At 44.0% G+C, this 13028-nt stretch overlaps 1 protein-coding gene across 2 annotated transcripts in view; it reads left to right on the top strand.

Moving 5' to 3' along the window:
• Positions 1–13028, top strand: part of ZDHHC8 (zinc finger DHHC-type palmitoyltransferase 8) — a 109170-nt gene that overhangs the window by 75341 nt on the left and 20801 nt on the right. For both annotated transcript variants that reach the window (XR_010744931.1, XM_066331446.1), the window contains exons 2-3: positions 9011–9132; positions 12468–12625. Coding sequence is in view for 1 of the 2 variants with exons in the window: in XM_066331446.1 (XP_066187543.1) it covers positions 9011–9132; positions 12468–12625 (280 nt within the window). In the remaining variant the exon portion in view is untranslated. The remainder of the gene's footprint in view (positions 1–9010; positions 9133–12467; positions 12626–13028) is intronic.

Here is a 13028-nt window from a genome sequence, read left to right on the forward strand (position 1 = left end):
GGTCTGTCCTGTCCTCCCAGCTGTGGTCATGCAACATCCCTGGCAGGTCTGGCTGGCTTCTCTCTGCCAGTTCGTGGAGGAGTGGCACGTGTGGTGGAGGGAGAAGGTCCTCCAGTGAGATATTCCCTGGCAGTGCCCACTCTCCCAGGCAGCCCCTCCAGCTCTTTCCAGAGCAGTGTTTTAACTCCCTGATGCAGCCCTGTGGCTGCACCCTGACACCAGGACACCCAGCCTGCCCAGGATCAACCTCACACACCTGGGCTGTCTCTGCTGGTGTTCCTGCTTGTCTTCTTTTCCCCTGCATCTTTGAAAGCACACCATGTTACCCTGTTCTCTGCTAATCCACCGAGGACATGATCACAGAGTTCAGAGCTCACACTGAATGTTTCTTAGGCATATTGGCTCATTGTTAATTTAAGTGGCACATACTTTAATCTAATAGATGCTGTCTTTTAGTTAGGTAATTGCTCCAGTAGCTGTAAAGGGATGGTATTTTGTGAAGTTTAATTTCTTTCTATTGAGCTCATGTGGAAAAGGAATATCTAAAAAATCAAATTAACTTTTCAACAAGGGTAATATAGGCTGTCTTTTCACTGATGTCACCACCTCCCTCCTTAGATCATAATATTTCTCTACTTGTATCTTTCTCTCTCTCTCATCACCACGTACTTAAAATGAGCTGCCTTGTTTCCACACTACTATCTCATGAATTTAAACACTGGATGTGTACTAGAAGTTCTGCCAGTCACTGCTTGGGGAATACAGTGAGCAAGTGTACAAATCCTTGAGTGCCAGCAGCTGGGAGCGCCCCAAGTGTGTCTGAATTAGGCTGCTGATAATTTAAACTTGTTTTAAAAAGCAACTCTGTAGCAGCAGCCCACCTTAGCTTTCCACATTGCTGGATTCATGTGTGTATTGACAAGGGTGAAGACAATAGAGAAAGAGGAGAACATCTTTCAGCCAGGGAGGAGCTCGCCTGTGGGTTTTTTCCATCTTGGGATCTGGCAAACACAATTCCATCTGTTCAACAAAAACTTGTGTTACTGATTGCTGAGAGGTGTGGAAGATCACGAGAGTCACTAGTGGTGATCAAATAAATGATGTTCTTTGTTACTCAAGGAAATGGAACTCTAGTGGACTCAGGATTGAGGGGCTGTCCTTTTTAGCACTGCTGTGGTTGGTGTGACATTCATTTCATAGTTCTGATGTTTACAAATTAGAAGCACAAGTTTGCATTCCACATGGTGTTTTCAAAAATGCTCAGAAAGACTCAGCTTGTGTAGGATATGTGTCCCTTTCAGACACTGTGAAGTATCTTCTGCCCTCCCTGGCCACTGGCCTGGGCAGCTGGATTGTCATTATTGCTGGAAGTGGGAGCACAGACAGGGCAGTGCAGCCTCATGCACTGAGAACTCTGCTATGTTATGAATTATTGGTTCATACAGCATCTTTTGGAGATAATTCCCATTTAGCAAGGTTTCCAAGGCTTGATGATTTGCTTATGTGACCTTTGGAATGGGCTGGAAGTCACTCAGCTGTTGCAGTGCAGGGATGCTGGTGGCCAGCCATATGCAGACAGAACTGCAAAGGAATGTTACTGAGTAGCAGTTCCTTCTTTTTCTAACCGAATGAATTTGAAACTTTCAGTGTGAGAGGGCTACTAGTGTCTCTCCTTCTGTGCTTATTTGGCGCTTACTCCTTATTGCCCTTCTCTTCTGCCATGACCCAAACACCACCCATACACTCAGCTCTCTTATTGGCTGCTGGAAAAAGCAGGGCTCATTTCCAGGTGCCCAGCACGGTACTGATAAAAGGTTGATGCACATCTGAGAAGCCCTGGAATACACTTGTCCTTGTCCCTTCCAGCTTGTGTGGCATTTAAGGCTTTGCAAAGTCCAGAATTGAAAGAGTAAAAAAAAAGGTGTGTGTCTCTGAATTTGTGTGCTCATCCCATGTGTCTGCACCCAGAATCTGCTCTGATTTGCCCAAGCACTGGCAGTTGGCTCCTTTCCTGAGGCACCAGAGCATTCACTGCTGCTTGGAGATAATTCTCTGATTTCCCATTTAGCAAGGTTTCCATGCTCACAGTCCATTAGACACTTGAAGTGCCATGAAGACCTACTGCCTTACTTTGCTTTGAGCATTATCCTTCTCCTCATACAAAAATGTTACTGTGTGCTCTGAAATCCAGCCTGTCTGTACCCAGATCAGTGGATGCCTTCCATTTGAGGTGCAAACGAAGAGCTGGGTGTTTCAAGTGCTGCTGCACTATTACACCATATTCCTTTACAAGTACATCAAAACCTCTGTCCTGGGCCTTCATGTATGTCAATAAGTGCAGGCTGACCCTGAGTAGGTCCTTAACTCGCTGCAGGACAGTGCAGATTTCAAAGCAGTGTGTAGAGCAGGATTTTGCTGGGTTGCTGTGTATTTGCAGGTGAGCTCAGCATCTGCCTGCCCAAACCCTGCTCTGAGCAGCATGCAGGTGCAGCCCCTGCTAGTAGCCAATGGCTTGGGTACAGCTGGGGTTGTTCTTCCAGGTTCCTGGGCTCACAACAGCTACTGAGTGTGCAGAGGGCATCTCTGCAAGGCCTGAGCACTGAGTCCAGCCCAGGCCTGTCTGCTGGCTGTGCACACCATGTAAAGTCACACAGTGTCACAGCTCACACAGCACGTCCTGCCTGCTGCCTGCAGGGTCAGCCTGTGCCTGGACAATAGGTCTGGGATGGCAGGACAGCTTCTGAACCTGAGGATGATGGGTGAGTTTGCCCCTGTGGTGGTCTCACTCAGGTTGGGTTATTGGTATTCTTGTTCCTTCTCTGTGTTTCACCCACATTAGTTCACATGACAATACTGTTTTTTTCTGAGATATTTGGAGACTGTTAAAAATGGGAGGAAGGGAACATGATCCAGAGCTGTCAGACAGCTTTGTGAAAAGGGTAGATTGTGTTTTACTTTGGGGGTGATGTGCAGCCCAGATAAGATTTTTCACCAAGCACCATTACATCTCAAGTTGACTTTTTAATTGATTTAGCTCCTCTGATCTGTATGTTGCCAGACATGAACCACTGGTCTTTGGATGGAGTCCAGAGTGTAATGGAAAGTTCACTGAAACCACATCAGCTCTTGTTAAACCTGAGCAACACAGTTAAGCAGGTGATGGATTTGAACCTCTATGTCTAGTGTTCGTCTGTATTTCAATGAGGATAGGAGTCATGAAATTAATGAGGTTTTTGGTGGTGGGATTTGGGGTAATTTTTTGCCTCTTCTGATGGATAACTGCACCTGAAAACTCAGGGTAGATGTTTTGGTAGGTCCTATTTATCACCAGCATGAGCTGTTCTATGTTGCATTCAGCTCTCATAATTTACTGCTTTTCAGTAATAAATTTTCCAGTGTTTACTTGTCCTTTTCCCATTTTCTGGTAACATTTGGATTTGTTACCCTTTACTTTGATATCCCTTTCTGTCAGTACAACTGCCATACTCACAGTGAGAGTGTAGTGCTATGGCAACGACGTATTATCTGCAGTCTTGCCAATGAGTAAGATATGGTGCAGAAATTAGTTCACTTATCAAAATCTGATGTGCAGAACTGAGCAAAGAACCTGGCAGTCCAGAACCTCCTGCTATTTTCACAAGACCTACTGTTCTATTTCACGTTGGTTATGACTCTCACGTAAATTCTCTCCTGACAGTTTCCAGTGATGCCTTGTTAAACCTACAGATGTCTCAGCACCTTGGAAAATATTTTTAGATGTACAGTAATCTTCATGCTGTCTTTGATAGTGAGAAAAAATGGAAAATGAGCACTTTTTTTTTTCTTCTGTTACTATTCCAGAAAGGTACTTTTCTGTAATTTCAGGGTAGGCAAAAGCATATAAATAGAAAAATCTCACCCAGACTGGGAAATGTGAGAAATGTGGTAGATTAACACTGCTAAAGACTAAGAGAGCTCTGCCCTTCTCTGCTCTGTGGTGCAGACTGGCCATGCACAGCCTTCAGGATGTGTCTTGCACCTTCTCTGTCCCACATAACAAACGGATGATCTTTAAGGCACAGTGTTTACATCCAATTTCAAATCCTTCTACAACGTGGGTGTTCGGAATCAGTCAGTTGATAGCCCTTTCATTTATCTTCCAGCTGGTGCAGTGCTGGTTGAGGACTTTTACCTCTGTGGACCTGTCCCTCCACTGGTGTGTCCTCTCTGCCATCCTGACTGTTGTGCCTTACAGGGTAGAGCAGCTTTTGGGCAGCCCAGGATGTTGAGTCCAGCTCCCAGGGTTGATGTTAGAAATGCTACATCTTTGGTCAGATGATTAGAAATTGTTTATATGGATTTTACAGTGCAAACATAACACTTAACAGCCAGGGTTTGGCTAGAAACTCTTGGAGAGGAATCAGGGACAGGCTTCTCCAGTCTTTGGACATTGTTTGAAAGTTTCCAGTGAAAGTGGTACTCGTTCTTAGTCAAATTATGTTTGCTTGTTGACCCCTCTTATCTAATTAGTCCCTACTTCACTGAACTGCTCCTGCTTGCGTGCACTGAATCAGCTATTCCACATTACTCTTTTACCACTGCAATGGTGGCAGAAGTGCATTTGAGTTAAGAGATGCTTTCCTTTCTGTGTTATAACCCCACGCCTTGTGATTTGTGGAGAAATAAATCATTTTGTTATGCATCAGCCATCTGTTTAAGGCTGAGGGGAAGGATGTGTGGTAATCTCAGATCAAGTATTAGGTGCAGCTGAGCAGCCAATTAGGCAATCCTTGAGGGTCTTCTTATTAAATGTAGATAAATGTCCAAAGCTTGGATGCCCATTTCTTGAGGTTCCCACATCTCTGTGCACTGCAGCTTCAAGAAATGGCAGGGTTGTAGCCTCCTGCCACGTGTCCTGCTCCTTGTCTCTGGCCTCCAGACATGAGCTCAGATGTGCTTGTGGTGCTCCAGGCAGGTTTGGTGTTGCCTTCCCTTCCAGGCAGGCTGTGAAATGAACCACCAGCCTTGTTTGCTGGGTACATCACTGACCCATCCCCACAGCAGGGCCCTGCAGCAGGAGCCTCGCCCCTGCCCCGTTCAGGGGAGGCTGGTGGGTGCCTGGAGCTGCCTCCAGGGACACCACCACCACAGCCACCAGCTCTAACAGAGATGCTTTGAGACTTTCAAACTCTCTGCCCTGCAGTGGGGAAGGTGGTCTGACAGGGGTTTGGTCTCATTTGCAGAGTATGTAACTGAGGTGGCTGGGGGGAGTGGGTGGCTTTTGGTGGCTCTATGAGCTGGTGTCAGAGTTCTTGAAATCCCAGGCTCCATTCTCTGTGGCCCACTGTCTCTCTAGCCATGTTTTAATGAAAAATACCAGATCTTAATTTAGGACAGGATTCAAGAAAAATGTCTTGTTCAATTACTTAATTATAGGTGAACTATAATTGTAAGACACAAACATGTCTTGCTACAAAGCACCAGGCAAAAAAGCAGAAAGGATTATTTGTTGTTTAATTTAGCAGAGGAAGGCAGCTGATCATGCTAAGTCTATCTGACACCTAGCAAGTTGTGTGATCCTATTTGTTAATCTTTTTAACTTTCTGTTTTATTAGGATAGGGTTTCAAGAGCAAATAGGATAAATGAGATTAAATCTATCGCCCTGAATTACTCTCCACTGAGTTATGAACAGAATCACTCTGTGTCAGAGAAGTATAATTATGAGGGAAATGCTGCCTGTGTAATTGTGTGCTTTGTTTGGAAAAATCTGAAATCTGTAATTATCCCCAGTGTGCCATGATGGCGTGTGCTGGCTCTGAATCTCTGCAGTAAACAAAGCCAAGGAAAGTTTCTCTTTGGAGCAGTCCTTGATGCAGAATGGCTGGTACCTGCAACAGTAGCAACATCACCCTTCAGGTCTTCTGGTTCAAGTGAGGGATCCAAATTAACTTGGAATAGGACACACATTGTACAATTACTTTGTCTCAGAGAAAAATCTGTGGTGCTCCATTAGGGTCCTGGCTCGATTTAATTCATATAGCCTTATAAAAGTTATGGTATCCCTCCTGCTATATAATTCCACTGTGAGATGAATTGAAGACACAGAGCTGTAGCCTCTTGAAATTTTGGATTCACCAGCCAAAGAAAGCTGTAAATCATATGTGCTGTTTGTCTGGATTCTCAACAGCTTCTGTTAGGAAAAAGAAAAGGAAAAGTTCAGCTATATTTGTTCCTATATAATAGGCATAATTGCTGCTGGAGGTTGATCTCCTGGAGAGAGAATATGCACAAAGTAAAAAGAAACTCGCTACATGTCCAGCTTCAACACTTCTGCAGCTTTCTTCTTGAGGCAGAGGGGCAGAAGCCAGGCTTTCACATGATGGATTAGTGATAAAACAACCTGCTAGGCTCAGATTAGAATTTTTGTTATTTTGCCAAAAATTACATGTGCATTAGTGGAGAGAGGCAGGGAGGCTGCATCCTTTTGGTGAATCCTATAGGAAACTTTATTTTCTTTTTCAGACCTTTTTACAGTTCTGAGCCAGGACTTGATCTCCCCATCTGTTTTTATTGGCCAGTCTGGTTTACAAATGAGTCCCCTTTTGTCTCATCTAATTTTATGTAATCTGTGATGCTGCATAACAATTCTGGGAAGAAGAAATGGAAGGATTGTGAACTGACCTTGTGGCTAGTATGTACAATGACTCACTCTATCCTTTATTTCAACTTCCGTGAAGTCTTTTCAGATACACTGTATACCCATTAAATGAGCCGTGCAGTTTATCTTATGGCTAAAATTCTCCCTAATATTTTGATATATTTGTTGAGAGCATGACAAAATAAATCACAAATGAGAATGTTAAAAAATGCTTACATTAATCACCCGAGACAGTCTCTCTCATTATAATCTTGTTCAGAGTAACTAGTTATCTTTAAGAAAGGGTTTCCTGTCCCTTGATTTGCCAACCTACGTGACTTTACTGCCAAGGACATCTCTCTTCCATGCTTGACAAGCAATGGGTAACTTCATAATCTTTCTCTGTGTAGGCACTTTCTTCATGGGAAGAAATTAAGTCAGTCATGCCCATTACTGAATCTAATTTTACTATAATTTAGAGAGAAGAACTCTTCCCTGAGTAGAATTGATTTTATAACCGCTTACTTTGGATTTATTTTGCTTTCCTCCAAAGGATGTGGCAGAAACTGTTGTTAGTGACAGGCCTGCAGCTTGCTTGGCAAGGTCACTGCAGCAGCACCTTTCCTGGCAAGTGAGAAACTTGTGCCTTGCTTTGATTTTCAGTCAGCAGCAGCTGCTCTGAGGCAAACAAAGCAGGGCAGCAAGTCAGTATGACCTCCCTACTTGTTGAAATTCCACCTTTTGGGAAACGCAAGGTTCTTAGGGTAGGTACCTCATGGAGTCAAGCTGTCTTTGGCTGATTTTTTTCCTTTTCTCTTAGTCAGCCTGGAGGTTTGGTCCTGGCCACAGACTCGTCTTGCTTATGACTTCACAGTTCCTTCATCCTGGGTAGGCACTTGTCCATCTTTTCCTCACTCCTGGCCAGGCTGAATGAAGCACACACAAGGAAAGGTCGTTTTCAAAGCAGTTTGCAGCAGTGCAGTGGTAAAAACCCAGCTGTGAAGAGGTGGGGAGTGCAAAACAATCCCTTTCTGCCTGCCCACAAAGAAACAGGAGGAGAAAATGCGGTGGCTTTCTAGAGCACATTTGACAGTGTCCCTTCAAGGTCAATGACACCATTCTCAGCTGTTCAAAACAGCCTGCTGGTAGTAAACCCAGTGCAAGTTTGTGGAAGAGGGCTGCTTGCTTCTTCTTGTTGTTGTTTTCTCCTTCTTTGCACAGTCTTCAGCCTGGCAGACAATCAGATCCAACTGTAGATGTAATGCAGGCAAAACACCAGAATACAGGGGCCAGTGTATGATTTATGCTAATGGCAGCAGGCGGTGCTGAATGCCTGCCTGCTCGAAGGGTCCTTGGCTGTCAAGACATGTGGAAATCTAAGAAGCAACTCAGTGAGGGGTCTTTTTTTCAATTACATACTTTGACCTGTGTTCTTCCTTGTTTATATTTGCAAGTATCATGAGATTGATCAGATTTTTCTCCACAGTGCCCCTGTAACACCAAACCTCCTCCTGCAGACAGGAGAAATACATTTGGTGTGGTGTTCAGAGGTTGTGAATGGCTGAGTGAATGCACACTGCTTTTTATTTGGTGAAGCTGCCTGCAAGGCAGGCTCTTTTCTGCCTCATCATGCCCTTCTCTGCTGGTGGGAAGTGTTCTTTGCAGCTTGAACAATTTTCCTCTAATTAACAGGCATTTCCCCGTCCTCTTTCCAAAGTCTCCTACTCGTTCTCCTTTACCCTTTATCTTCAATTCCTCTCAGTTACACTTACTGGGTAAGCAACAAATTTTTCTGGTGCTTCTGAACACTGTTCACATGGCATATGCCATCCACTTTCTTTTTGATATTGCATTTTCATGTTCTGCTGACACCTGCAAAGCCCGTGCTTGGCCTGACAAAACTTTCCCCCAAGGAGAGGTTTTGTATTGTTGCTTCTGAGTGTTGAAAGCTTAGTGAGAAGCAAATGTGATTCTCTTTGCCCCTGCTTTGGGGATCAATGGTTTGAATCCTATTGTGCTTTACACCAGGGAAAATTGAAAGTAACCCCAGCTGCAGCAAGGCTGTAGAGAAGGTAACAGAAATGCAACAATGGGATGAAGCTTTTACACAGAGTAGTAAAATGCCAGGTTGCAGATAAGGCAATAGGGTGGCAAAGCCCTGTGAGCCCTGTGAACAATCTGTGCTTTCTGTGCTCTGGAACAAAGCAGCTTTACAGAAGAGTGTTGCAGTCATCGCTGAAAGTGGCTCTCTGGAAGTTTCTGTTACATTGCAAATTCAGCCTTGCTGCATGGCTGGGCGGGGGGCAGAGTACTTCTGTGTGATGCTAGTGAGGGGGAAGAAACTACATGTTACAGCTGAAACAGCCCTTACCCATCACTTTTCTTCTCCACAGGTGCCCCTGGTTGACAAAAGCCATCTCCCCAGCCATCCCAGTGTACAATGGACTCGTTTTCTTGTTTGTACTGGCAAACTTCAGCATGGCAACTTTCATGGACCCTGGAGTTTTCCCACGAGGTAACAGAAATGGGACTGTTGCAGGGGTTGGAGGGAGCATTGAAAATCCAAGCCAAAAGAGGTGCCAGGTATCCAAACACACAAGTTGCTGAGTAATCTTGTAGACTTTATTTCTTTATTTACTGTACTTGACTGTCACTAGGGGTGGGATGGCAGTGAAATGCTGGGTACCCTCCAGCTCCCTTCTGAGCTCCTGGGTGTCCTTGCACTTGCTCAGACTGGCACTCGAGGGCACAGGGTTGTGTAGAATGGTTCTCCCTGGACAGCTCTCCCGAGTGATGTGATTTGGATTGCTATTCCCTGTGTCATGCTGGCACACTGGATTTAAGTCACTGTCTTCACAATAGGTAGCAGAGCGTGGCAGAGGGGAGAGGCTACACTTTCTGAAACATTTCATCAAAGCAGTCCTTCCAGAATACCTTAAAAGAAATGCAGAAGCATTGAACACTAGAACAGATAATGATTAAGGTTTGCCTTAGAGTGTCTAAAAATGTATACATTTAGAAAGATATTCCTGCTTAAATTAGTACTGATTCACAGCTGATTAAATGGGATAGAGATCACTCAGCTTTTGTAATGGGAACCACAGTGCAGCTATCTCTTTTAACACATCCTAATGAGAGAATTATCACCTCATTTTATCTGTCTTCCAATAATTATTCACATGCAGTTTGCAGCAGAGACTGCTCTAGGCAGTCTGTCTAAACCAATGGATCTGTGCTGTCTGCAAGCTGTGCTTCTTCACCTCTCTTCACCAAATTCAGTGTCTGTTTCCAATTGCTACCTGACAAGAACAAGGTACCAGTCCTGCAGGCTTCCCGGAATAGCAAGGCCAGGTTTCTCCAGGTAGCAGGGTCTAATAATGAGCATCTCTCTGCCATTCCTCTCAGCAGATGCTTCTGAACCCCTGATTAAGTGTTGCAGTTCTCCAGTTAAGAAAATTATTGTGTGTAAAGGCAAACTAAGACAGAGGCAAGATTCAGTCACTTGTGTAAGATCGACTGATACAGTGTATAGGTAGTTAAAGCTAAAAATGCTAGTGACTTCCAAAAGAACTTAGGCAGATAGAGTTTTTAAGTAGTTTCCTGGACTTGTTACTTTCTTTATCTCAGCAGAGATAGCAGTGGTTAATTAAACATTAAACATTCTCAGTCTGAGAAATCAGTGTTTGTGCAGGGCAGTTCCCTCACAGCCGAGCTGGACATCACCAGGCCCCAGGAGTGATCAGTGCTGAGTGTATTGTCAGTTCATACCTTCCTTTGGGCTCCTCTAACTTCCTTTGGCAAACAAGTTCTTCATTTTGCACTTTGCGTTTAAGGAAGAAACACAAGGAGAGATCAAATAGAAACTTTCTCATCTTCCCTCCCATCCCATCTCCCTTTATACAAGAGAGTCAGGAGCAAAGCAGGAAGAGGAGGACTTCCTAAAGTTCACCCCTCTACTGTCTCTCACTTCATTTGTGGCCTTGGCCTTGCATCTCTGTGCTGTGCCTGTGCTTTGTCAGGGAGATGCTGGGAGCAAGGGGAGAGAAAAGACATGGCATTCGTCCTGGGAGAAGGTAATGGAGTAGGAGTTTAGATGTGTGAAGGAATCAAACTGATAAGGGAAAAGATGGAAAAGACTATAAATACCAGTGCTGGGAGGAAAGAGGAGCAGATTTTATTTCAGATCACAAGTGTGCATGTGAAAAAAAGCTTATCACCACCCCACGCCGCCCGCAGAGCTGCCAGCGCAAAGTTCAGGAAATTGTAGGAGTGACTTAAAATGAATACACAGTCACTCTATTTGCTTTCTGCTGTTGAAATTAGGTTTGGTCTTCTTGGTTTTCAAGCTTCTTAGCACATTTCTGATAGTTAGGAATTTACTTCAAAACCAATAAGCAGTACAAAAGCTGAGACTCTATTCCTGTAAATCACACAATTCCTGTAAGGAAGCTACCAAAAATTTGTTAGAAAAATATGAGGCTTGGCTGCTCCCTGTCAGTGGATCAGTGTGTGAGAATCTGTGTAGTAAGTTACATTTCTTTTTCAATATATTCTTCTGCTCAGGTCGCTGAAACTGGAAATAAGCACATTTCCAGCTATATGATATGAGCTTACAGGTCTAGCAGATGTAACTGCAATGATCACAGAACTTGGGCTGCAGAAACCCAGCTTGTTGAAGAGGAGCTTAATCAAACTCCCAGATCTGTTACTCATTTTTTAATTTTCTTTATTTTTTTTTTAATTTGTTGGCTCTCTGAATCTTTCTAATATGAATCAGGATTGGCTCTGTGTGAGTGAATTTCTGGTAATACACCAGAATGAATGAGTAGGAAAGGAAGTATTAAGTAACTGAAATTGGGGCTGCCTTGAAAAATCTGATTTACAGTCTAGACTGAGACTGGCAATGTTTTTTGCTGGCTAATTATACCAACTACAATTGGCTTTCAGGATTTTTGATGTGCAACTGTTTTATACAAACTCTGTGTTTGAATTCTGCAAAAGCAACATGTTTAAAGGCATGTAGGTATATATAATGTACAGACTTTTTGTCAGCATAGTCAGATTTTTTAGAAGAGCTTAAATGGTTTGACTGTTCCAGTGTCTTGTTTTCATCTGCCCACATGTATTACACAGCTTGGGCAGGTTTGTAATGGTATTGGAGAACCTACAGACTGTATTTATAGAAGTGCCTAAGGGATTTAGAGTCTGGCTCTCTCTAAGTGTCCCACTGACTAGTTATGAAGGAAAATTATAGGGAATGGTGCCAGTACAGCACTCTGCTTCCACGCACAAACGTTAATCCAGAGAATTCTCTTGCATATAAATACTGCAGCTGAGCCAGATCCCAAGCTCATCTAAGTGAAGGGAGAAATTCCCTCTGAAGTCAATGGAAATTGGATCACGATAACACATCTAGAGAAGATTTAATATAGAACTGCATGACAGTAATTGATGCTCCGCTGGGACAACATTATCAAATTCCACCTAATTTGGAGCCAGTCAACCAATGCCAGCTGCACTATAATGTTTAACCAGGTGTTAAATAGATGTGAACTTCTTAGATTTTCTGTCAGGAGGAAACAAATAAAGATCACAGGAATCTAGAATAGTATTTTTTCTTCCCAGTATATATTTGTCTGTTATAGACTGGGCTTTATTTTGTGCATTTATTTTAAAATTTTTATTTTAACCCTCCCCCTAAACAGGCCTGGGGTGATAAACCATGCATTCTCTGCCTCACCCCCAGTAAGGGGACTGTGCAGTGTCCCTGTGTGCCGGGTACTGACAGGATTAGCCCTTTTCTCCTTGCCCTCTGCTATCTCCACTAACTCTCAGCTTTGCGTTGAGCAGCGGACGAAGATGAGGATAAAGACGACGACTTCCGCGCGCCGCTGTACAAGAACGTGGAGATCAAAGGAATCCAAGTACGGATGAAGTGGTGTGCCACCTGCCATTTCTACCGCCCGCCCCGCTGCTCCCACTGCAGCGTCTGTGACAACTGCGTGGAGGTAACCCTGCCGTGCCTCAGGGACTGGGCTCTGCTGGGGCTGGCTCACACCTGCTGTTGGAAACATGTGCTTGGGTTGCCCCAGTGTTCCGGTCCTTGGAAGTTCACAGCTCGTTGTTCTCCCACTGAGCAGTACCATTTGCAGCCCAGCCCTCAGTTATGTGTGTTAGAAATGCTACAGTGCTTGTCGGTGCTTGTCAGCCCAGCAATAATTAAAATAAACATTGATAATGCTTCTTCCTTGGAGTAGCGAAGGGACTGTGAATGTAAAAAAGGAGTGAATGGTTGAGTTGATGCGGAGTTCAAGAGAGCAAGAAATTTAGGGTGAAGCATTTAAACTTGTCATGTGTGAGCTTAAGGCTCATCATTTATTTTGGAGCAATTTTTTAACTGGTGTCTACATT

Source organism: Sylvia atricapilla, chromosome 17 (assembly GCF_009819655.1).
Source record: "Sylvia atricapilla isolate bSylAtr1 chromosome 17, bSylAtr1.pri, whole genome shotgun sequence".
Taxonomy (NCBI): Eukaryota; Metazoa; Chordata; class Aves; order Passeriformes; family Sylviidae; genus Sylvia; species Sylvia atricapilla.